The following is a 25,614-nucleotide window of genomic DNA, read 5'->3' on the forward strand; positions in this document are numbered from 1 at the left end:
TTGGGTTCTGTTTCATGTCTCGTATCTTCTATAAGCTATAAGTTAGCTAGAAAAACTTTTTAAAACAATGGATGTGCATGCAGACATAAGCAAACCTTTCCCATCTGAAACTGTGCAGAAACAGCCCATTCGTTCCTATAGGACAGTGACCTGTTTTGTTTATAAAAGAATAAAAATGCAATTAAACAACCTTATTACAGAATAAGGCTACATTTTCCAAGATGAAAACCAAACATCTCTCTATCTGGACAATTTTGAACTAAATTTGACCTGGGACTCGAAACAAATAATAAAGTTCAGATGAATTTATTATTCCCTTTTAATGAATATTTCACCTCTATAAAATTAACCCTCTCTTTCCAAAACACCGAGTAAAAACAACGTTTCAAACTCCCTTGATCTGCATTTGCAGCGTTTAAAGTTACTCGGTATTATTAACATAAGTGAAGACTATTTTTCAACCCTTTCCAAATCAGCTCTCACTACCCAAGACTGCCACCTGCTGTCCATTTCCATAATAGCTTGTTTCCAAAGTGAAGTTTACATGACTCAAAGCTGATTATACAATCGATGTCCCAACATATGCAGAAACAATGGAACGTGCAGCACTCACCAGGATTTCAAACAAAGTTACCAGCCATGTAACTGCAAACCAGACAATACCATCTGTGCCTCTGCAATGTGGAAACTGCACACAACTGGAAACGTGACCTGTAAGATGAGACTGCCTCACCTGCAACCCTTGGACCACAAAGCATTTGTAAGATGCATCCATTTCCTTTTCCCACTCAGGCTGTTACTCAGATGCCTTACGCTTACAACAACCCATTGGCACCTCTTACACACCCCACAAGAACAGAGCATACCAGAAGCAATAAGAGTGGCAATCCACAGCACTCTGTATGAACGTTCCAGCAGCAAAATGTCTGTTACAATTGGAAAGATTAACACAGTGGAAGGGCAATAGAGGAATATAACAGCAAAGGGACCACTGCAGATAGGATGGTATTTTAAAGGAAAGGTAAAGATGCTTATCTGCTTCCAAAGAGCTAGGCTTGCAGGAAAGACTTCACACTAAGGAGAGGATCTCCAACCAGAGATCCTTAAGGGCAGTCAGCCCTTAAATGGGGTCTAAGAGAGGTGCAGCCAAGCTCCACCCCTTCTGCTCACACACCTGAATTGCCTTCACTTTTGCTCTAGGGCTGACTGGCACCTTCTCCAGGTGCTCAATCAGTGGCTCAGGCTGATTCAGCAGTTCCCATACAACTTCCCAGCATTTCCTTGTTATCCAAGGACCTTCAAGGACTTCTCTGCAAGTGCAACATACAAGAGCCATGGCACACAGAGGATACCAGCTGTGACATATGGTGTTAACAGTTAAGATGATCAAGGTTCAAGGTTGCCTTAACATACTTCCTTACAGAAATGTAACACAAAGTTCACAACAAGGGAGAAACTACTAGAGATTTTACAATTTACCTGCTCTCAATATTCTTTTCCAAGCTGGTTATCCCAAATCTAAAACATGGCAAGCTCCCAAACAAATGAAAACCTGTTCCTTACAGAAGAGCAGTATCTATACTTTACTTTTCCCTCCCAGGAAAGCTATGCAATTTCCTTTAAGCACGCACCATTAGACTGGGTGTAGTTCTAGTGCCAGTCAGGTCTGTGGCAAACAGGCGATGAAAACATGATACAGCCTTAAGCAAGTAATTAGTGGAGTATATTCACGGGGTGTACACTTTGCCTACCAAGACAGCCTACAGATACGATGAAGTGTACAAACAATACTTACAGTATTCTTATTAGCTCTCAAACTGGTTTCCCACTGCTGCACATGAAACCATGTTAAGCCTTAACCTGACCCTGCAGCTAGCACTCTTGCAGCACCAGCTCTTCGTCTAGAACAAACACACCTCAAGGTACCTAAGTCTGAACAACAGTATCCACACAGGAGAAAGGCAAAGCTAGATTGGATGCCTTTTTGCACACAAAAGTATTCCAAACTGGATACAGATCCTAATGTCTGATGACATTCAGTCACCTTGACATATATGACCACAGTCTATACAGCTTTCAAACATCACAACTGTCAGCTGTATATAAGTATTTTCAGTAACTAAACTGGAAAGCTGAGCATGGAAATCAATGCAACTTCCAGGAAAAACTACAAAAACAAGTAACATGCAGCATCTATCAATTTATATGCTCTAATTCCATAAATTGGTGAGGGTATACAGAACAAGAAGGAACCATTTCCTGAATGACAAGGCAACATAAAAAGAAGGATTATAAAAACCTGCAAGTAATGAAAAAATGCTCCAATTACAACCAGAAATTAAATGGTTTCTAAAACTAACTACCTGGCTTTGGTGGTGCATGAACAGTTTTTGTAGAGGGTGATGGTTCTCCAGGGACTGCTGCATCTTGATCTCCACATATCTGAAGAGAACCCAGCTCTGCCTTCTTCGCATTCACCTCTTCTTTTGATTCTCCTTTGTCTTCATCTTCATTCTCCACTCTGTCTTCGTGATCCTCATTTAAGGGAGTCAGTTCAGCCTCACTGACATGAGATTCACTTCTGTGTACAAAGTCACATGAGACTGCATCCTCTATATGGGAATCCATAGGCTCTTCTGTAAACAAAAACTGTGTGAGTTGATTTATTCCTGCGTAACCACAGCTCACACCTGCACTGTTAGCACCGAGATCAACTGATTTCCAGCTTTGCAACTGTTTCTCCAACGGATACATCTGGAATAGTCTGAAAACTGTCAGCTTTTTTGCCAGTCTTACTAGCATCATCTTATAAATGATAAGAGATTTGCCTCATTTTAATGAAAAGAATAGTCATCACTAATTTCACACTACACATCATATTACAAGAGGGATATTAGGTCTCAGAACTGATGCAACAGGTTCCTCCACAACTAAAATTAGGTGGTTTTAGTGTTTGGTAAGTCAAGTGTGTCACCTCTCAGCCACTTGGAGAAGAAACCCTTCTTCCTGTTTCTCCTTCCTTTCCACTGTCCTGCTTGGCCATCTCCAGATTATCACTTTTATGACAGCTAATAACAATCTGATTCCCTACAGCATCAGTTACAAAGCAAGCTTATGTCTGGAGATAAAAGTGAAAATACACCGGTATGTGCAAAAAGCAGTGAAACATCCTCCAGTGGAAGAAGGCAGCTGCCACAATCTGTTTGCTGCACTGCACTGTGTCCTCAATTTAAAACACTGTAAAGATATAACTTGGTCAGGCCTTTACAAAGGGGACTGAATGGAGAAAAACAACAAAACAAATCACACTGGCACCATTCAATCATTCAGTCAGCAACTTGATCCTCATTGCAAACATCAGTCTTTCCAACACTAGGAGTTTCTTACCTTCGTCCACTGCTTTTGAAACATCTCCTTTAGAAATGAATTTCAACATTTTCTTCAGAACTTTCTTGTGAGATTTGGAGGTCTGAAAACGCAGCGCCTGGCATCTTAAAGATAAAGTTAGGACTGATTCATATATTTCTTCAAAATATAAAGAAATCGATGAAATAATAAGCGACCAAATAGTTTATCAACATTCTTGATTTGATAAAATTATGCTCTCCTGTTCTCCATAATACCATTATTATAGCAATACACACGCATTCAATAATCACAAAAGCATATCACTGTGATCTGAAGTGTTGCAGAAAGAAAAGATCTCCCTAGGAGTGTAACACACTAGAATTTTTCACTTATTTATCTACAGACAACATTGAACATAACCTCTAGGGGTAGAAAAGCTTATCTAGAATCATTTTTACCTATTCAATTGACAGCCTCAATTATTTGGGATACTAAAGCAGTTCTGGAGAGACAGGCATTCTGGTTCATCTGCACCATCAAACAAAACAGCAGTCATTGAACTCTTGCCTTGGACAGCAACGCAAAACAAAAGGGAAGGGTACAGACTGCATACAGGAAAACATCACAGAGCCAGTGGCAATATCACAGAGCAGCCAACGTGCCTGCACACAAACTAACCAGAATATACTTGGTATAATGAAAGGCAGATGAACTTAAGTCCTATGTGTTCGAGCCAACAAACATAATGGTTGGACACACTTTGAACGGTCAAATCACTTACAATACTACAATCCAAGTCTCTTACCTTATTGTGTATTGAGGGCAACACGTTTGATTCATGATAGGTTTGTAGACGTATTTTCCACTTCTAAAAATAACAATAAATATGTACTGTTTTTCAACGCTGCTTATCTTGCAACATGAAGCAACATTTTTGTTTAAGTAGCAACAAAATCTTACAGAAATAGTATCTAAAGCTGAGAAGGAAGCTCTATGGCTTCTTGCTGCTACATTAAAACATTATCCATCTAGAATAAATACATTTTAATTAACGAAAGTTCACCAGAGAGCACAGCTAAGAAAAGCATGTTGCATCTCGAGTGCTTTCCATGTATCAGAACAATACCCTGAATTCTCCAGCACATTCCCACTTGAACACCCACACTTATTCCCAGGAACTAACTACAGTCAAGGTGACAACAGCTCCCTGTAACACAGTGGAAAGTGCAGCAGTGATAGCCCTCTCCCCCTTGAACACATTATACTTTTCCATTTCTGCCCCTTATTAGCTCAGCAACTTCTGATAATAAACTATGATAATAAATCACGCATCCCTAGAAACAGATCTTAGGGAAAAGAGAAGGAGCATTTTCTGTGGTCAGGGGATTCTACTAGAGGAGAACAACAGGAGAATGAATCCAAGCTAGTGAAGTTTTGGTATCATTTTAAATTTACCTTCGCCATCCTCTATCGATGAGGTCCTGGTAATCTTGAACTGTCATTGAATGTGCCCACATACCTGAAAGAAACAGCAGCACGTTTGATTGGCAACAACAACTACACGTTAACGCAAAGATGTAACAAGTTCTACAGAAGTTACATAAAGCTACACAGCTAACATGACACGAATAGACGTCTCTTAAGGACACGGCGTATTCATCAGCCTTATCAGTGACTAACATCAACACCACGTTCAACATTAGAGAGACAGCAACAAAAGTGCAGGTTTCCTATTTCTTCCCCTGGGGTTGGGATGGTGCTCTGGGCTGCCCTAACAGAAATGCTTTAAGCTCCCAGTCTTGCTGTGAGGAAGTCACCTGGAAAACACGACGTTTTGGCTTTCTAGGCTCACCTCTGCTACTCGAAGAGCACAACAACCTGTGACTTCCGCACGCATCTACCTACCGCTGGAGGACCAAACAGCAGCATCTGTCACGTTTGGGACTCACAGCACGGAGCCTAAGGAGAAGGTCCTAAGGCTGAGTATTATTGCCAGCGGGTAAGAGCTGGACGCGGCCCTGTCTGTGCAATCCTGCCTCAGGGCAGAGCAAGGAGCTGCAGGGACGGCCCTCCCTTCCCGCGGCCCTCTCAGAGCCCCGGCCCGCTCCCCGCCCGCACCATGGGAGAGGTTGCCGCTCTCGTTCTTGCAGTAGCCGCAGCGGTAGCCGTCCTCTCCCCCGAAGTACTCGACGATGGTCGGCGAGCTGCCGGCCACCGCCATGTTCGCCGCCGCCGGGCTCAGGGCAGCTCCCCGACTCCTGCCGTCCCACACCGCGCTCCGCACCGCCCGGAAGCGGCCGCTACCGCCATCTTTGCTGCGGGCACGGCGCGGGCGGAGCCAGCCGGAAGGAGCGACCCCGACATCTTCACCGCGCTTCCCCATACAGACGGCCGAGCTCCTCCATCTTTAGTGAGGGCGGCCGCGCTCCCACAGCGGCGCGGCTCCCACCGCCAGCCCGACCCGCCTTCCCCCGCTCACCGGCCGAGACCTTGCCCTGCTCCGAGGCGCAGTAGCCGCAGCGGTAGCCCTCCTTCCAGCCCCGGTACTCCACCACGGCGCTGCGCATGGCGGCCTGGCCCCGCCCGGAGCGCCGCCCCGCCCGGCTCGGTACCGTCAGGCCCTGAGCGCTCCTCAGCACAGCGACCCGTACCCGCGTTCCTCAGTCACCTCATGCTGAACCGCTACGGGTGGGCTGAGGCCGCGTTCAATCTCCACACGGCAATAAATAGACCGTAATCAGTTGGAAGTATTGGGTTAACCGTAATGTACCAGACAACTTCACGTTTCAATAAAAAATAAATTTAATATTACAATATATACAGATAAAAAGGTATCCTTGAATTAAGATTTCTCTTCTAAGGCACCTAGAGGGGAAAAAAAAACAAAACAACAAAGTAATAATTAAGATACAGAAGTTACCACACAAATAATACAGTAATTCGGTCCTATTGATCAAAGGATTTGGGAGGGAACCAGACAGGCTAAGCCCTTCTTCAGACCACTCTTAACCAGCTCAGCTGTTAGTATGTTAAAAGAAACACTACAGAAACTACAATGTGATTCTTCACAGCCTGACATTTCAATATAACATCCTGCAGGTGAACTGCCATCAAATATGAACCTGTCAGTTAATTTACCATATAGACTAGATGATCAAGAGATTGAGAATATAGAAAGCCAGGATGTCACACGACTACCCAGCTTGTAGTGCTTCTACATGTATCATCACGCATGCATAAGGAACTCACATGCTGTATCTTCAGTTCGATGTATTAAGAGAACTTACTTAAAGAATTAAGCCGTCTCCATTTCATCTTCATTGCTATTAGGAGGGATGATCATAGGTTCTGTTATTTCATATGTTTCTACAATTTCCTAGTTAGAAATGGCAGAAGAATATGTTAAGTTACAGGGCTGAACTGTTTAAATACAACTGCAATTACCACCAGGCGTAAATGAGGTTTCTCATACTAAAGCATTATTCTGAATGCCTGTTCTGCACATTCTGAGGAGAACATTTTTACAGCTAAGAAACCTTATCAAAAATTAGAGGAAAATGTACTTCATTTCTAGGAGGAAATATCATATATAAGGGGACATAATAGATGGTGTGATTACACAGTCCTAACTAAGTAGTAAAAGCAAGTCATTAAAGTCAAAAGCACTTAAACTGGCAGGGCTTCACGGATTAAAGATCAAACTGCCATCCCACTCCTCCATTTTCTGCCAGTTAAAAACATTCATCAGATTTGTGGTTGTTCTTGAAGCCACGAAATTAAACGCAGTAATATATGAGACAATAGTAGTAATATGTGAATATTCATCCTCATCTGAGCACAAAACAACACAGCTCTCAGCTGTATTCTTAACCTTTAGGGAAAAGAAATGAATCGAAGATATCAAGTATTATACCCTCCATTCCTCATGGCTCAGGGAAATGACAACTTGGTTCCGTGCTCGAGCACTGTGGTCATCATTTCTTCCTTCAGCATTCTGGACAGGCTCTGTTCAAGATATTGTATTTTCAGTATCTTTACAGTTATAAAGGCAGCGTCCTTCAGAAAGGCAAAAGCTTCCCAAAGATCAATACCACTAACACATACCCCACTAAAGTCCCCTCTAACAGTAGCCTGTACTATCAACTATCTCCTTCCAGATTCCCCAGAAGGGTCTGAGTGGTTTATCAAATCCCACCAAACCTTAATCCCATTGATACCCTGTGAGAAGGAAAGCTGGAGACTCCGTACTCCTTTCCTTTCCTAGCATTTCCTTTCCAACCGTTGCTGCAGTTTCCAACTGTGAGTTGCAGCATTTCTCACCTTGGATGAGCAATAGCAAATATATATTTTCCTCAAAATGCAGCAGTATTCATGTACTTATTAATCCAAATATCATTTTGGAGGTAACAGAATAACCTTTTATTATTAGTAATCTGTAGAAGTTACCATAACAGAGGTCTTCCATGTTTCTACATTTAAAGCGGCTCAAACTTATCAATTAATTAGTCTCATAAGTCTCTTCACGCCTTCAGCTACATTCACTGCTCATCCTCAAATCTCTGCTCTTCCAACTCCACATCTCTGTGAGCACATTAACATACAGCTACTTTTCAGTGTTGTGGCGATCTAAACAGTTTTTTTTAGAGCTAGGCTTACATACCTATTACTGGCAATTTATCATCATCCAGCTTTAATCTTGCTAAGCCATCCTAAAAACAGAGCAGGATTGAAGATTTCAGATGTTAGATCTGAATGAGATAATGGACTGATGTGTCTAAGTAGTCACTAATACATTACATCATCACAAGAGCATACATTCTCCTAATTAGGGAGAAGTAAGAATATATTTAATTACAGTGCTTACAAAGGAGAATACAGTAAATATTGATGTGTCATAACTCTTTTATACTAACATGTGTATGCTTGAACTCTTTTTTTGGGAAGGATATTAATAGCAATCATTGCACCACTGTGAAAGTGGCTGCAAAAGCAAGAAAAGATCAGTACAAACATAGTCCATTTTCTTTTTTATTCCACTTCCAAAATACCATAAAGTGTTGGTGGAAAGCTAAACAGGAATTCTAATATTTAAATCCTATTATCTCAATATCACACAAAACAACAACAATAAAGCAAGACTTCCATTTAGTTCCAGCATCTAAGGTAAGATTTCAAGAACTTCTTCTGCCTTACCCTTAATATGAAGGACACATGGAAGATGTTTTCCACAGTGCGTGCAAAGGAGTTTGGATCGACCACAAGATCAAAGAAGAAAATAGGAGTACAAGCTGGCAAAGTCAAAATGGATCAGTTAAAAAACAATAACAAAAACAGGCGATACCACAGAGTTAGTTGAAACTGATTTTGCCATCAAACAGGTTCTGAAACCTCCCTCCTCAGGGAGGTCCAAGAGCTGGACATGGTTCTGTTGGCTTTACATCAGCAAGGGGCTTGGACCAGATGAACTCCAGAGGTCCCTTCCAACATCAAATCTTTCTTTGACTAAATGAAACCTCAACTGATTAGATTTCATAAGGAATACACAGCCAGCACATGACCTTCAGAATAAACATTTCTACTTATCCACTCCAACTCATTTTGCCTCTATAGTTTAGCAGCTCTTAACTGTGGAAGGTAAGAGTACTCATGTTCTCAAATCAACGCTATGAAAGCTAAATTGAGTCATACTTACGATCATTTCTAAAATGAGTCTGTAACAGCCTCAAGATCCTCTCCACTTCTTTTGCTGTAACTTCCTGATGAGACTCCTCCATTTTTTTTAACTGTTATAAGAACATGAAATTGACCTTTTATGAACTCATTATGTAACAGAAAGCATCTTCTCTATATCACACATACAGTCACAGCATCTGAAAACTTACAAAGTGATTTAGGAATGAGTTCCCATTGCACGATACAAGCAGTGACCTTTCAGTTGATGTGTTTTCAGCCTTTCCTTTCAGAGGCAGAGCAAATAAGCTAATCTGAACTTGCCTTGATCTCTTCTGATGATTACTGTTCCAGGCGAATATGGCCAACCATGCAAATGAATTGGTAGGCAATCAGAATACTTATCATTTTCTTTACTTTTATTTCCTTCAGTCAGTTCAACCTCTGTCCTCTTTGAGATGCACCAACACCTTAGAAAGACACTAAAGAACCTAAGAAAAACCTTTCCTACACTATCAGACCTGCAAGATCACAGCAAGCTGGAAACTCCATGAGACATTTATTATCATCTTTCTCTTTGAAAATGGAGCAAAAAAGAAAAGCCCCACCATTCTCTGCTCTATTTTGACACAGTTCTGTGGATACAACTGGGCATTTGATACCTCTTCACGTGCAGTAATGCCATACAAGCTCCACTGGGCTTCTAAAGATTTTGGAACATCTGTCAAGTCACCCACTGTAGGTATTATTTTTATATTTATAAAATGTGTTTGAAAGACCATTCTTGGAAGTGAATCCTTGACAAGAAACTAGCAGGGAAAGTGAAAATAAACATGCGGACCATAAGCCCAACTTCATTCCACTCAGTTAATGAAATCCTTCAGTCCACATAAATTAACAGGCATAAGAGTAAAGTCTGAATCTTTTAGTGCTACACAGGTAAGAGTTACAAATCCCAAAACAGTAACAGAAAGATTTTTATGTCCCTCGAAATTACCCTGTTATAACAGGTCATTAATAAAGACAGCAGTATACAAACCTGAGCGGGCATTGCCCGTTTTTCTTTCCCTCCTGGAGCCTTTCTCTGCCTCTCAATTCGTTGCCTGGGAACAGGAGGCTCAGACTTGAAAGACCCCAACCTAGGCAGAATAAAAATAACATATTTGTGTTTGGGAAATGTTGAGTCACAGCCTGAGCACCTGGGGAAAGGACCCAGTCAGCCCTGGGAGCACAGGTGAAGGCAATTCAGCTGTGTGAGCAAAACGGGTGGATCCTGGCTGCACCTCTCTTAGACCTCATTTAAGATTAAACTCTACTTGAGTCCAGGGCATTAAAGGTAATTAGTCAGAATTAACACCACTTAGAGTTGTTTGCTTGTGCTGCAATAAACTTACATGTAGTGAAAAGAAGGTGCTCTCCTGAAGTACTTTTCTGCTTCTTCTCCCAGCTTATACCAAGCATTACTGGGTAAATAGCCACCTGACATGCTCTCAGAATCACTATCGTTTCCATCTGTTTCTGTGCGATTTATACCCATGAATGTAAGCTATGAAAGGAAAAAGAAAACAGCAATGAGAATTCCCATCAAGAAAGATTAGTAGACAGATCAATGGTGAAAAGCTGTATTACAGTGCCTGTCCCACTGAATTACTATTTAATGTCACAGTGTAGCATAAGAAATATGGCCTTGCTGAAGATACAATCAATACAGAAAAAGCACAGACTTGTAGCTTATACAGGCAAGTCATGGTGTATCTAAATAGAGGATTTAACAGCAGACATCTACACTAGATGAGAAAATCCAAAAATCGGTGTTTTGCAGTGAATCAGTTTCACATAGAAATGACTGGCTTGTAGTTCTTCCAACCACTGCATGGAAAAACCATTCGATGGACTGTAAGAAAATAGAGCTTAAGTTTATCTCATTTCAAAGGATCTTAAGCTTCCAAACACTTCACTAGATCCAAAGAAAGGTATTCTTCCCTCCTCAACAAACTCCTCTTTCTTACATTACAAATGACAGCAGACACTGGTGAATACAAACAGACTTTTCTTTTTCACTGCTTAGGGTTATCATCAATCCTAGACAAAAGCCACAGGAGTTTCTGTTCTCTAATTATTAGCACATGAAAATGGGAGCGTAGTGCTTATCCAGTCAATGAAATCAAGAACAAGAGACTGCCTTGAAAGCATGCACTGGCTGAACTGTGATAAAGCAGCAGCAGCACAACAATGGAGAGAGGGAAATGCCTACATTGGCAAGTTAAGATTTTTACCTACACAAATGCTGAATACGTGGTTTAAAGCAATTAACAAAACTACCCAGAACATTAAGCAAAGAACCTCAGAAGAAAGCTATTATGTCCCATCAGAACTTGCAGGTGCTGCCTGACAATCTCAGGCCTTTCTTTTATGATTCTTTATAAAGAAATGGGGCAAAGCCCAACTCTGGGACTTACCAGATCTTCTGCAAATGTCAGTGAATCAAACGTTGTGATCTCTGAGCGCAACTCATTGGCTTTCTCCTTTCCTAGATTTGATGCCAAGACAAGAAATTGGGCATCCAGTGCAGCTTCTCGTGCTCGGGAGACTGTTCCAGAAGAAAAAAGACCAGATGTTAGCAATACACAATTGTCAAAAACCAAATTCAGATCCTCAACGCGCAGCTTTGTAAACCATTTGATTGCAATGAGCCCCAATGCACTTAGTTACATAATACATTTCCATCGGGAAAGGGAAAAGGAGAGGATGACTGAACAAGGGCAAGCACAGAGAACTAACAGGTCACCTTGTAACGATGAAAAATGCATCTCGTTCTACATTTGAGGTTTTTCCCTCTCCAAGTGAAACAAACCCATCTACAATTATATCCTTTGTGTACTACTTCTGTCCTACACAGTCAAGATAAAGCATGAAGCATTTCTAAGCACAAACATTACTGTAATTAGATTTTCTTCTCATAACACCTTATTCAAACAATTCCTCTTTATCTTAACATTATGTGTTAATATTTCTGATAAAGTACTTAGATGCCAGCTTCATCCTCTTGCTCTTTTTTGTATATAAGGGCTTCATCTCCTCACACTGTCAAGCAATCACCTCTGACAAGGAATACAGAATTCATTACCTCCACTGAAGAGTTGATTGGCTTCCTCCAAAGCTTCTGTCAGCCTGTTGCTCTTGGAGTTCAGCATATCCTCGCGATTTTCTAAGGGAAAGGACACAAATGAAAGCCTATGTTATTTAAATACAGAAGCATCAATGCATACATACATACACCTCAATTGAAATTGTCCTGCCTGCGCGCCACACCATAGTGAAGTTGTCTTAATTACATACATTCAATGAGTTTTACTGCAAAGCTCAGTACTGATAGATCCCAGATTCCTCTTGGCTGCTGCTAAATGCCCATATCTGTGCCAAAGCAGCCCCTAATTACTGCTGGGGTTTCTGTGCTGCTCACCTTATCCATTTCAATTATGGACTTCAGGAAACAAAGGTGATTTCTGAACATCACCAGCTCAAACACAGTTACTCATATGTGAAGTAAACATACGATTTAACAAGGCTTTCAGCCCTGCAGTTCTCAGTTACTCCCATTCTTTTAGGAACACACTCAGTGTCCTGGCCTGGACAGCACTGTTGTTTTTTCCTACATAAACACAGACTGGCCCATCCATAAACCACACTGTATTCTTTTATAACAGCTCTACACATTCAGCCTGCAGGAAGCAATCAGCACTGGATCCCGCTACGTTTGGCACTGCTTACTAAACCACAGTCGTAATGCCTTAATGAGAAAAGCAGCACAGTGCAAACCTCAGTGGAAGAAGCAGAAATACAGGCACTTAGCTGGAGAATTAGAGGCACTTAGCTCATAGAATTGCTTCAGCTGGCAGGGCACCTTAAAGGCCACCTGGTCCAAGCCTTTGCACTGCACAGAGACATGCCAGCCCCCATCAGGTGCTTCACTGTCCCATCCCCTCATCCTGGGTGTCTGCAAGGCTGAAATGCCTCCACATCCCTGGGCAGCCCATAGAGTGCCTCAACACCCTCATTATAAACATCATCTTCACTATATTCAGTCTAAATCTCCACTCTTTGCATTTGAAACCATTTCCCCTTGTCCTATCACAGCAGACCCTGCTAAAAAGCCAGTCCCCATCCTTCTTCCAGCCCTGCAGCACCTTGCCGGCCTAACTCACAGCCCCCGGCCCCGCAGCCCCCTCTCACGCTGCACGCTGCAGATGAGCTCTCGGTACTGGTTGCGGATCATCCTCCTGCTGCTCTCATCGCCGCCGTCTCCGGAGCTCCCCGGCTGTTGCGGCCTCTCGCTCTCCGGCTCCTCTCCGTCGTCCTCGTCCTCCTCTTCATCCTCCTCATCCCCTTTCTCGGAGGCCGGCGGGCGGCCCCGGCTACCCGAGAGCCGCCGCCGCCTCCGCTGCGAGACGGAGCCGCTGCGAGAGGAGGAAGGCAGCGAGAGGCGGCTGCGGGCAGCGCCGGAACTCCGCGGGGAGAAGGAATCGCCGCTTCCATCCGACTCGGCCATCACTGCCGGCGCCCGGGCCTGCGCGGCCGCCGTAGAAAAAGCGGGCGGGGCGGGCCGAGCCGCGCTCACCCGGCACAGCAGCGAGGCGGGGCCGGCGGCGCTGACGCTGAGTGAACGCGGCACGGGGGGCGTGCGGGGCTGGGAGCTGCGGGGTTGGGGTTGGGGTTGGGGTTGGGGTTGGGGTTGGGATTGGGGCTGTGCTGCCATTGCTCGCGCTTCTGTCCCTCAGCGGGTCGGATCTCGCGGCCTCGGCCCGTTCTGTGATCAAACCGCCCGCAGCGGTTATTGCCAGTGAGCTCCGCCCGGAGCGCGCGTCCCCATCCGCCCCACCGCGAGCACCGGGAGAGGGCGCAGCCGTTTTGTTCGGGACTAAAAGTTGTTTAACGTTAAACGCGGCGGCAGCAAATCCTTCCTGTGCTTCTGAGCGTCTCTAACGTGAGGAACCGGGCAGGTGGAAGCGCTGTGCCAAGTGTGCGTCCTGGCTGATGTGCTTGTGGACAGCAAACGAGACGGAACTCTGGCTACAGCATCCAAGCGATTTCTCGTTCTTAGCAGCTCGTGTTTTGTGTAACTCACCACACACAGAAGCTCAGACAGGTGCTGTGTTTCAGGAAGCAGCTCAAAGCAGTCCCCATTGACATCAAATAAAGAGAAATAATGCTATTCCTTGTGGTGCTGAGAACTTAATTACCGATGGTGTTCACTGTGTGTCTCTGGGTAGGTCAAGGTCTGCAAGCTGCTTATTTTATTAATGTAAAAGTGCACATTTGTATTTAGACACAAGGTTCTTGCGGGAGCTTTTCTTTCCATGTTTACAGATTATCCAATGGCAGGTAAAAATCTGGCACCAGATCTCCTTCCAGCACAGTGGGTTCGGGTACAGCCCATCAGATCACAGCATACATGGTGCCTGCGCAAGAAGGTATTTTCAGAGGAGCAATTATGAACAGAACTCTATAATGGGACCCCATCTGCTGTGTTGTCGGGGGGAGAAAGCAGACAGGAGGGAACCTCGCTTGGCATGGGGAACTCTTCATTGCTTTGGGTTGTTTCATTAAGTGAAAGACTGACACAGTGCTGCTCCATTAACATGCGAGAGTCCCGCTTGGCACAGACTAAAACGCCCAACGCCTTCCACTTTCTCACTGTACTCAAAGAGAGATTTGTGTAAAAATTAAAAACAGAAAACAGAACTTGGAAAGAGGGATCGTGAAATATATACATCCATCAATGATGCAGCAGAGTGGAGAATAGCCAGGCTGCTGCTGCTGCCTTGGTGGTCCGGCCAATGCGTTTCTAATGGAGAAACAGAGGAATTAAAATCGAACGCAGGACGTGTTTTTGCAACAACAGTTTGTGCTCTGTGGAGCTGTGGCCACAATATTGTGCATAACTGCATGCGGTTATTTGGATGCTGAACTTCTGATATGGCAGTAATTTCTCTCTCCCCAGAAAATCCATAGGAATTCCCTTTTCCTTTTAGCAGTCTCTGGCAGTTATCACCTTCCAGACATTGCCAACGCTATGCAAACAATGAAGCTGAATCTAAGTGCTTCTGTGACTGGGCTTTATGCTAACAATTCAGTCCTTCCTTCGCACATTGCACTGCACTCATTATGTTTTTATTACACGTGGTTAAAGGCACGTAACTTAATCTATGAAGAAAGAAACAACTTTTTCCAGCCTGAAATAACATATTCCAAGGGAGGGTCTTTCAGGGGAATGATGGAACAGAAGATGTGTTCTACTTAAAGTCATTTTGGTGATCGGTGTGGGTTTCCTTTCTTTTCTCTCCCACCCCTGGTGTGGGATTTGATAGTGAAGTCATCTATACTGCAATGAATCACAAAGGTAATGTTCCACTTGTGTGTCAGATAGGTCAGATTTGTTCCAAAGAGAGCAAAATAAAACCCAGTTGTGCGTCTTTCTTCAACTACTGCATTCAGATAAATGGGCTGAGAGATCCATCTTATCCGCAGTGGGAAGAGACAGGATGCTTTCCCTCTTTGCCAAGCGTGTGGATGAGAGAAGACTAAACACTGGCAAAGAGGTTTAGAATGGAATGGTGGCAGGAGACTTTTCTACTGCCAGGTACTCTCATAGCATTCCCAGACTTCGAATGTTTGTTCTGAGCTCCAGCAAAGCATTCCTTGGGCAATACGCCGAGCAGTGCTGACTTGTAGTGTTTTTCTCTAGCCGTGCTATGGCTGTGCGTGTTGGTGGTGAATAGTATTCCTAACTTACTGAGTTAGTCAGGTGGAGAGGCAGCCTGACACTCGGTACTTACAGCCCTGGAGTGACTGCCAGAGGGGAAAATTCCAGTTACAGGGGTGTATCACACAGCTTGTCTCACCGCCTTAGGCAAAAGGTTTACTAACATCAACAATGACAGCAGGCTGTGCGACATGGACGGACCTATCTTGTGTTATTCCCAACCAGCAACTGAGAATTCCTGTAAAGAACTGATGTGTCACAGCCCTGCAGATCCCTGGGTCAGATTCCTTACACTTCATAGCTCTCCAGCATAGTGTTCTCAAACATAAGCCAATTCACATTAATAGAACACTTTCATGTGATCCAGGGAGAAAGGGGATCCATACACCAGCTAGGAGAGAAGGAGCGCGGAAGGTTATAAAAGTCAGTGGTAAATTGAATGGTGTGCTTTCATTTTTAGTCTAGAGGAAAACTGGTAAGTAATATTTTACTAGTTCTTTAAAGTTAAAAATGTCTAGACTCAAAGCAGTTTGCTAATTATGCTTTAGACATTACTAAAAGGTGGAAGGAGTGGCTTATAAGTAAAAGAAACTTCTCTGCTTACCAGAAAAAAAAACACAGTGGTTCCTTTGAGGTTTAGTTTCATGATCTCTCGTATAACTTGTTTTACAATCCACATAACCTATAATGTAGACAACAGGATGATGACTATTTAATAGTATCTATCTAAGACCAACAGACTGATATTAGCACGCATGTCCTAAAACAGCTATCATAAAAACAAGCTGCAATGTTACAGACTGCAATAGCTATTTGCAAATGCTGGAGGTTTTTAATATGGAACTCTTCCATGGTTCTTTTTTTTCAGAGGTGGTTCTAAGGGTTTGTTTCAGAAAGGGTTGCTTGTTGATTTTACGTTGCCATGTAACGACAAGAATGTGTCTCATACGCAGAATTTCAGGGATAAAATTAGCTGGCTGCTCTCTAGAAAGACTGTGCAGATGTTTAACCGTGTTCCTAAGTGAGAGCTGACCATCATCCACACCTACAGGTGGAAAGTTACCTCCGGTGACCCAAACCTCTTTCTTATAGATCTTCAGGTATCTAAAGACACTCCTAGCCTGTCCTGATAAGAGAACTGAGATTCAAACAGTACTTCATTAGTTCTAACATGGATTTTTACCATTATTACTATATTGAAATACGTTGCCAACACATAAGGCCAGAGCAACTTCAATTAGTTCTGCATTTTTCTAATAGAAAGGTCTTATGTTGCTGTTGTGTTTTGGTAGCAGGGCTGGTAGTTGGCCAGAGGGCTCAGATGAGCCCATGGACAGAAAAGCTAAGCCTTGTTGTCTTTATTTCCTTTACCCTGTCCTCCACATCTGTATCTGCATCTGCATCTACATTTACATGTATGCATCAGCCAGTTAGTATTTTTCATCAAACATTTTGACAGTCCCAAAGCAGGCTGTGGCAAGAAATTTAAGGCAACCTCATTCAGGAGAAAGGTCTTAGCTGGTCTATGTTATCTGATGTCCTGGTCGTTTATCAGTAAAGCAAGTTGTCAGTGACTGGCTGAGATTGAATTGTCAGCTAGGAACTGGTTTGTGGGACAGGTTAATAGGACACCTGTCCAAAGGCAGCTTGTCAGCCTACAAAAAGAAAGGAAAAAGGAAGTGAAACAAATGTCCCCAGGTCCAACAGTGCACTTCACACTTGCAGAATGTGCCTGCAGACCATTATTTCTCCCTTATAAAAAAATCAACTTATATTGTAAATTGATGGTTAGTTTGCGTTGCATGATGTAGATTGAGCGGAACAGGAATAGAAAGAGAAGCAATCGTTTGGAGAGCTTACAGATTATGGGGATGGCAGAGGGAGCAGGAGACATCCCTGTGGAAGTTCATACCGTAGAACAACCTTCAAATTGAGTTGGGCTCCCTGCATTCATTTCCAGTTTCCCCTTCATTTGGAGGGAAGGAAGGAAGATGCTATTGGTGAAGAATATCAAGGATATTCCTCTCATCACTTGAAGCTTTCTATAAATTCCTCTTCCGCCTCTCATCTTTTTGTGGCAGTATTAGAGAATGACTGCCCTGTAGTTCTGGGCAGCTTTTAATCAGTGTTGTGCTGCTTCTTGCCATGAGGAAGGTGAAAGCAAGCTTTCCTACTGACAGCTGACCAATCTCAGGAGGGATGGGGAGGTGGAGTTGCCACAGAAAACTGTCAGATCAGCTTTTGTGTGTTTTGTGATGCCAGAGAAATGAAACATACAGAAGCCCCTCAACTCCAGAACAACCCAGAAGAGGGTGAATGTTTGCCCCGTGTCTCTGATCTAAGCTTAAACCCAAGTAAAGAGCTTAAATTCAATTGCTTCTACATTCAACCACCTCAATTAATGACTGAAGAGTTGCATTGCTGGCAGCCAGTCTCAGAGTAAAGACTTCACAGACTGTAGTTTTTCTTGACAGAATCCTTTTTAACTATGGGCTCCTAAAGATCACATGGGGAAACAAAGTTTGAGTTAATTTGTGTTGTTTTCCATTGGACGCCCTTGCACACGGGATGCTGTGAAAATACGTCAGTCATCAAGACAGATACAGAATATACAAGGCTCAGCAAGTCTGACACAATACTGCTCTATACATTCTTGCCAAAATAAATTTGTCATAAAATGCTAGTTAGGACTTGACAGACTCATTTAGTTCTCTGGTTTCACAGTAAGCATATGATCCAGCTAGCACCCGTGGTGCTTGGGCAAACCAAGACTCAGCCAGCTCTGAGTCCTTGCAAATGGATCAGGCTGTGTTTGTTTGCTTGATATCCAGAGCAGCAGCGTGCTGTGGGGGATTGTACAGGACTCCTTGCAATAAAGTTGGGCTGCATGAGTAAAAGGTAAGAATGATTTAATTTCTCTAAATGAAATCTGCTTTTCTGAATCAGAAAAGATGCTCTTGATTCACACAGGCTGGGTATATAGCATAAAAACCTTTTCTAGCTACCCAACCACAATGAGTTAGGTGTCATGCTAATAATTCTTTTGGCTGAGAACAGTTGCTGTATTTGCAACAGAAGTGTTTTAGAAGGAAACAAGACCAGCATAAATGTGATTAAGAAAGCAAGATAATCTCTTTAGTGATAATGAAGGAAAACAGGAACCTTTAGGAGGAATGCAATGCAACAGCTGTGTGTGCAGAACTGATCTGACTGAAGTGATCAAATCAGACCAAGCGGCAAGGATTTGCCAAGCAGTCTTTCAGGAAAGATAGCTTAAGGATGTTTTCTCCCATTCCCAAAATATATTTACTCTATAAAACCTGGAAGAACAAAAAAAAACCCACAAACAACATTTCTTTGTGTGTCTGTGTGCACTCCATATGCAGCATATTGAACTGAAACTACACCAATTGCTACTAGCTGTTGGAGTAAGCTGCTTGCCTACTTGTTGCACTGCCTATTACTCACAGTTTCCGTGCCACTTCCAACTGTAAACTGAAAATTACACTCAACCACTTTCTTTATGAGAAAAAGCTGCTTTTAGCCACAAATTTGGAGCACTGCACGATTTTATGGAACCCAGATGAAAATCTCTGCACGATGCCGTGGGATGGGGGACATCTAAATTCATGAGCTACCTCAAGTCTGTTCCTAGTTTTTGTGATGGGCTCTTAGTTCAGTGCTCTCATCAGAGGTGATGTGCATCAGGAGCATGGAGCACTGACATATTGTTACAAAAGATGACATTCTTGCACTGTAATAAGCCAGCCTTAACATTTCTTTGTTGTTATGCACATTATATTTAGGCCCAGCATTATCCCATTGTTTCAAGAGTTTGGGAAATAGCGCTTAAGCCTTTTGCATTAATGTATTCTACAGTCTCATCATATCTTTCCATAGCAAGTTCTGTTCTTATATCTGAAGACTGAAGAGGTTGAGGTCAATCTATAAGCTCTTGCACTTACCATAAATAATGCAGCTCCATCAACTCGGTGAATTGCAGTATACGGATGTTTGATCACATAAGCAAAGAATGATCACATCTGGATACAAGAAGATACAATCTCAGTTCAGTTTATCCCATTAGCTACAGGGGGTGGTATTGCATATCCTGCAACCTTATATGACCTTTAAACTGGACAAACAGCTGTGAGCCTTATTTTGTGTTCACCGCATTGACTTAAAATACAGTTACTGTCCACTCATTGGGTACTAGAGACGATCGTGCTTTCATGTTAGGACTGGAAGTGTTGTTATTTTTTCATTTAGTGGTATCTCCGACTGCTTTGTGGTTCATTAAAAACAGCTGCTGTAACTGGGAGAACTGAGTCCACATCCAAATATGACTCCAGTCACCGGACTGAAGTGACTGGGCTGGTTACAGACATTGTAGGTGCGGCTGGAGGAAAGCTGGACCAAAGTTGCTTATTTCCATTCACTTTATTACCCTTTTTTAATTTTCCCAGGGCTGAAAGAACGGCTCAATGACAAATAGATAAACAGCAGATAAATAGAAACCAACTGTGGAATCAAGTTTCATCCGTTCATCTGTCAAGTTCCATCTGTCATAATGACCAAAACCAAAATAACTACAGCTGATGTTCAAAATGCCTAATTAGATTTTGGTGTTAAAATCTTACTGAGATTAAATGGGGAACTGACATCTTGAACCGGGCTGTTTCCAGACTCAGGAAGTCAATATTGCAGATGATTTCTGAAGATTTTCGTCCCAGTTTTACATTCTGTATGATGATCTTTGCTTTAAAATGTAGAATGTAAATTCAGCTCCTTGTTACACGTTAACAACAGTTATTTTCTGAGCCTGATCTCCAGGGAATCCTCCCAAATCAAAAGCAAGACTGAGTTAAAATCCATCAAAGCCCGAGCCCTGAGTATTTGCTAACGACGAGGAAACACTAATGCAGAAAATACACCTGTAAATGAAGAGTGAAATTCTGAAACTGGATATTGTTTATATTATTGGAAAATGATAACATGCGTATAAATAGTGAAGGCCCAGCTGGACAAGGCAATGTGTTCAGATGAGTTTAAACCTGTCGTTAGGAGGAGCTGATTAGGTTTATGTCTGTCAAAAGGATGAAGAGTTGTGCCATCTGTAACAACAGCGAGCGGCTCAGTTAACTTTATATCTCCACCAACATTGCTAGGACAGCTTCCTACCATTAGATCATCTCTTAAAAAAGTCACAACCACAGGAGCAAACATCGAGAGCTCCAATTTAGAGTAAGTGCATCGCAGGCACCAATCACTGTCACCGGATCATCATACAGACTTCAGGCACTGTCTTTAACTGACCTCATTGCCTTGTTTTGCATGCCTGCTTCACTGAGTCAAAAGAGCCAAGGGGAGAAATGGGTGTATAATTGATATTCACCTTAAGCATTCAACTCATTACATCCATTTGAAAAATGTTATAAAGATGATGGAGGAGTGGTAATTCCAATAATGAAGCACTCATTATTATGCTGTTATTATCTTTAGCATGTCCAGTGGATTTCAGCCTTACTGCTTTACTTTATTTATTTGTGATGTCTTTAATGGTACCCCTGTGACATTGCTGTGCAGAAAAACGTTCTTGGCTGGCACTTACAAATGAGCCTAAGGAAGTATTTAGGACCTGTAGCCTTGAAATGCAATGGGGTCTTTCTGTGCAGGATCAAATCAATGTAACATCATTGAGAAAAGTTCCTAAAGCGTGTTGTTCTGGGTGCAGAACACTGGCCCTGGTTTCAAGCTTAGTCCAGGACTACACAATGCATTGATCACTCAACCCCTCTGTGCCTCAGTTTCCACTTTGCAAAGTGTTGTCATTGTCACCCTGCTTTGCAAACCAGTAAAGACCTTCCATCGCCAGTCCTACCTACCTGCAAGCATTGTGCTTATGTAACGTAACAGCTTTCATGGAACAGAAGGTTGGTGTTACTCTACAAATTTCATTACAAAGGAAATATTTCTTCTTCCAGCTGCCTTCAGCATACTGGTAAACAATGACACATGGCTTTCCCAACACTATCTTGAGTGCAAGAGTGTTTCAGAGGCCAGTGACTCAGTTCCCAGCATGAGCCCTGCCATGACCTGGTGCACTTGCTTGGACGAGAGTCTGAAACCAAGCCCAGGACGTGCTATTAGCAAATTATCTTGACATACCAGCCTCCCAAGAGGCTTATTTTCATAGCTTGTTCTCATGACTGATAAACCACAGAACATCATGAGTGAGAATAATGTGGATTTGTGTCTCTGAGCTGTGTATCACCGCCCCAGTGCTGTGCCTGGGCCCTGCATCAGGACAGCCACCTATCAGTGATTCCAAAAACATGGCCTTCACATCAGAGGTGCCACCACTCCTTCCAGAACTCACCCCAAGTCAGAGGAATGTTCTTCTGCCTCGTCTTTGAGCTTTAGGAACACGCATCCTTCCCTTTGAGTGAATGACTGTGCATTGGTGTAAAAACACACGTGCGCTCTGCCAAGTTGGCTATGGACCTGGGTTATACAGTCATGTGTGTCTCGTGATCCAGTATGGGTGAGATACTTGTCATCAGTCATAATTGGCTGTTTACAAAAGGCAGGCAGTAATAACAAGGAAATCAGATGCAGCCCTGTGCGATGATAGGCACAGACCAGCGGCTGAGCTCTGTGGGGCAGCTCCAAGCCTTGTTCACTGCTTGTGGCATTGGGAACCTACCTGAGAAGTCCTTGTTCTCCTCTCCATGCCCAGAAACGGATGTGGACAGCTGGACAGTCACTACTACAGTGCAGAGACGCATTTCCCCAGTTCTAACAGCCTTCCCATTGACTTCAGTTCTGTGTGTGGAACCTGGTGAATAAATATGGTGTTATAAGTGTGGTTTGGAGAGAAAAGTGCTCTGATATTTGGACGTAAATTTTTTGGACTCTCAAATTTTGCCAAATACTTTTGGCATCACTTCTGAGGATTAGGTCCTTTGGAATCAGTGTGAAAAAGGGGAATGTATGTGTGTTTAAAATATGTGAAGCTAGATGTGTAGATAAAGGTAATCCAGACCTGCAGACATGGGCAGTGAGCACCATTTTAGGCACCCTGAGGTGGCCATGCCGTCTCTGTGTGACTGCAGATAGCACACACAGCTTAGCTGAGTCCCATGTCTTCCAGAGAGGCACCCCAAAGTGTCCCATGTGCCACTGATCAGATTATTTCCGTGCCAGGTTCTTATCCTGCAGGCAATTAGCTTGAATTATTTTATCTCAGTTATATTGGAGAAGAGTACAGTTCTGAGCACTCCCCTTTTTCTTTCCTCCTACCTGCAAGAACAGCTGGTGCATGACTTCATGCTCAGCGCTCCAGCAGTCTTTTATTGCTTGGTGTGTCTTATCCGTCATGTGCAAGTAAGAAACATTAAAATGTTCTGTCTTGTTTGGTAGCACTTCTAACATCGAGCAAACTGAGCTCATGCTAAATTGTCCCATATGAATACTTTAGGTAGCATATATTCTATGTATAAAACTGAGCTATCCGAGTAGTGTGGGGTTGGTAATTATGCCAAATACTGTATATAATAGGATTAAGTCTAATAACTCATGCCAAACTATTTGGATCTTACTGAAGTGCTTAATTCATTAACCAGATACATACCTCACCTTTCAGAATGAGCTGCGCTTCCCCCTGCTCAGAGTCCTCCAATCCTCCTGGGTTAGATCCTCTTTTGATCAAGAAAGAGTTGGAGTTGCCTGCAGGAAGAAGAGTGGATGAAGGATCACAGGAAAGCAGCCCAGTGTGAGTACTTCTTCATCTTCTTCTGTCATGGAATCAAAAAGAATAAACTGAGACATCAGAGGATGAGGATTGCTCTCACAAGTCATGGTTTATGCAAACTGATTTGACTTCCTACTGGTACAGAGCAGATGAGCAGCGTCTGCATAGGTTGGAACTACTTGCAGTGAGTAGAGGTTGCTTGGCATGGTTGGGACAGGGCCAGAGATACCAGAGTGGGTCAGAAAACCGATGAGGCCAAAGCTCTGGTCTCTGTCCGAGGCCAAAGTGTAATGTCAGCGTTGTCTGACAGAGCTGTTCTGGGCCCGGAGCTCGGAGCAGTTGCTGCTCATAGCATGTCTGCTGCTCCCTCATGACTCACTGCTGGCAGCAGAGCAGCTGTCTGCGTGGCTCTGCAAACTTACACAAGGTTCACCCACCAGAGAGAGGGCTTCTCCCTTGCACACGTGTTGATAAAAAAGACAAATACACAACCAGAAATCATAAGCAATCACCAAAAAGGTCCTTTTCCCCATCATGGGTGCCAGACCGTTGTTTTGCAAGGCAGCTGCTTTGCTCTCACCTCATGGCATTCTCTCGCTTTATCTTTAGAAATGGAATAGCACCAAATATGAGCTCAGTTTCTGCTCTGAGGAAATAATCCAGCTAGCAGAAGTGAGGATATACTGTCAGGCTTGTGTTTCCCTGAGCTCCCACAGGATCTTTGTTCTTAAATTCGTGGCAGAGAGCCTAAACAAAAACATTGTCTATAGGCAGTGAATATTACCGTGGCTCTATTTTGTTTGCTAAGGAAGCTCATACTAAAACTTTAATTTGATGAACTTCAGTTTTCTGGATCATGAAGAAGGATGGGGAGAACAGAGAAAAGGGAATCTGGCAGCTGCTTTTGTGCATTTTAGTTCCAGAGCTTCACTACAGACTGTGACTTCTTCATTTTGAGCTCTCTGAGGTGTAGCACAGATTTATGTGACACTTTGTCTTAGCCCGGTGCCACTAAACCCACTCACATGTACCTTAACATGAAACCTGAAAAAGCTCAGGGAATGCACATAATCTGTTTCTGACCTGGGGAATTCTGACCAGTAACAGTGGGTTAAAGTGCTATCGTAGCACTGGAGGCTTCACTGACTTCATTAAAAAACACGAGCTTGTAAAGGCAGGGCACCCTGGCAGCTGTTCATTCCAGCCCCTTTACATACCCTCATGCTCTCAAGCCAGATGTTTGTACACCGAGGCAGAGAACGACCACAGGAATGCCAGGCCCAACACATAGATGCCACATGAAATTCCTGCCTCTTATTCATGTCAGATAGGAACTGGGTGTGCTGGACTCAGGAACACTGCTTTGCAGCTCTTCCAGGTACAGTAACCCAACAGTTTGCTATTCCTTTGCTGTGAGGGCACAAACACATTAATCCCTTGGAGCTACCAGTAATGAAACACTGCTGCACTGCCTTTTGTTCTCAACTGTCTTTCTGAGAACCCCTCAATGGAACTGTGCTTGAACAGACAATGTGCATCAATAACAGCAATTAGCTTACCCATATACCTATACTTCTTGCAACATCACATTTCTAAGGGTTGTCATCACATCTCCGCCCTTCGGGACAATTGCACTGGAAGTGATTGCAGCACAACTGGAACAGGAGCACTTAGTAACAGATATTTCAAAGCGTCAGGGAATAATTTCAGTTGGGAGGGGACATTTTAAGGCCATCTGGTCCAACCAACCCCCTGCAATGAGCAGAGACGCCCACAGCTCCACCAGGTGCTCATAGCCCCATCCTCTGACCTTGGGTATCTGCAGGGAAGGGGTATCGCTGCCTTTTGGGCAGCCTGTGCCACCACCTCACCGCCCTTATCATAAGAGACTTCTTCCTTATATCCAACCTAAATCTCCCCCATTCTAGATTGAAATCGTTTCCCCTTGTCCTGTCAAGAGGAGCTTTCAACAACACCGGGACAAAATGAAAGGCAACATGAAATACACAAACAAAATGCAGAGCAGATATTGCCCCCTGTACTAATTTTCTCTTGGCAACACTGCAGTGCAAGAAACACC

General features: G+C 43.2%; 2 protein-coding genes across 5 annotated transcripts in view; both read right to left on the minus strand.

The window, feature by feature from the left end:
- ATE1 (arginyltransferase 1) overlaps positions 1-5,939 on the minus strand; it is a 60,928-nt gene extending 54,989 nt beyond the window's left edge. For 2 of the 4 annotated variants that reach the window (XM_072340478.1, XM_072340477.1), the window contains exons 1-5: positions 5,828-5,939; positions 4,804-4,867; positions 4,154-4,216; positions 3,388-3,491; positions 2,364-2,636 (exon numbers count right to left, since the gene is read on the minus strand). In XM_072340478.1, coding sequence (XP_072196579.1) covers positions 2,364-2,636; positions 3,388-3,491; positions 4,154-4,216; positions 4,804-4,867; positions 5,828-5,915 — 592 coding nt within the window. In that variant the 5' untranslated portion in view covers positions 5,916-5,939. Of the gene's footprint in view, positions 1-2,363; positions 2,637-3,387; positions 3,492-4,153; positions 4,217-4,803; positions 4,868-5,466; positions 5,782-5,827 lie in introns of those variants that run through there. The other 2 variants (XM_072340476.1, XM_072340475.1) reach the window with 2 other exon arrangements.
- Positions 5,940-6,097: 158 nt separating this feature from the next.
- Positions 6,098-13,628, minus strand: NSMCE4A (NSE4 homolog A, SMC5-SMC6 complex component). The gene is made up of 11 exons (XM_072340303.1): positions 13,252-13,628; positions 12,146-12,226; positions 11,478-11,608; positions 10,413-10,564; positions 10,058-10,157; positions 9,041-9,131; positions 8,542-8,636; positions 8,009-8,057; positions 7,262-7,353; positions 6,636-6,724; positions 6,098-6,213 (listed from the first exon to the last, which is right to left on the minus strand). The coding sequence occupies exons 1-10, from the start codon at positions 13,565-13,567 to the stop codon at positions 6,644-6,646; spliced, it is 1,188 nt and encodes a 395-aa protein (XP_072196404.1). The 5' UTR covers positions 13,568-13,628; the 3' UTR covers positions 6,098-6,213; positions 6,636-6,643.
- Between the last annotated feature and the right edge of the window lie 11,986 nt (positions 13,629-25,614).

Source organism: Excalfactoria chinensis, chromosome 6 (genome assembly GCF_039878825.1).
Source record: "Excalfactoria chinensis isolate bCotChi1 chromosome 6, bCotChi1.hap2, whole genome shotgun sequence".
NCBI classification, from domain to species: Eukaryota; Metazoa; Chordata; class Aves; order Galliformes; family Phasianidae; genus Excalfactoria; species Excalfactoria chinensis.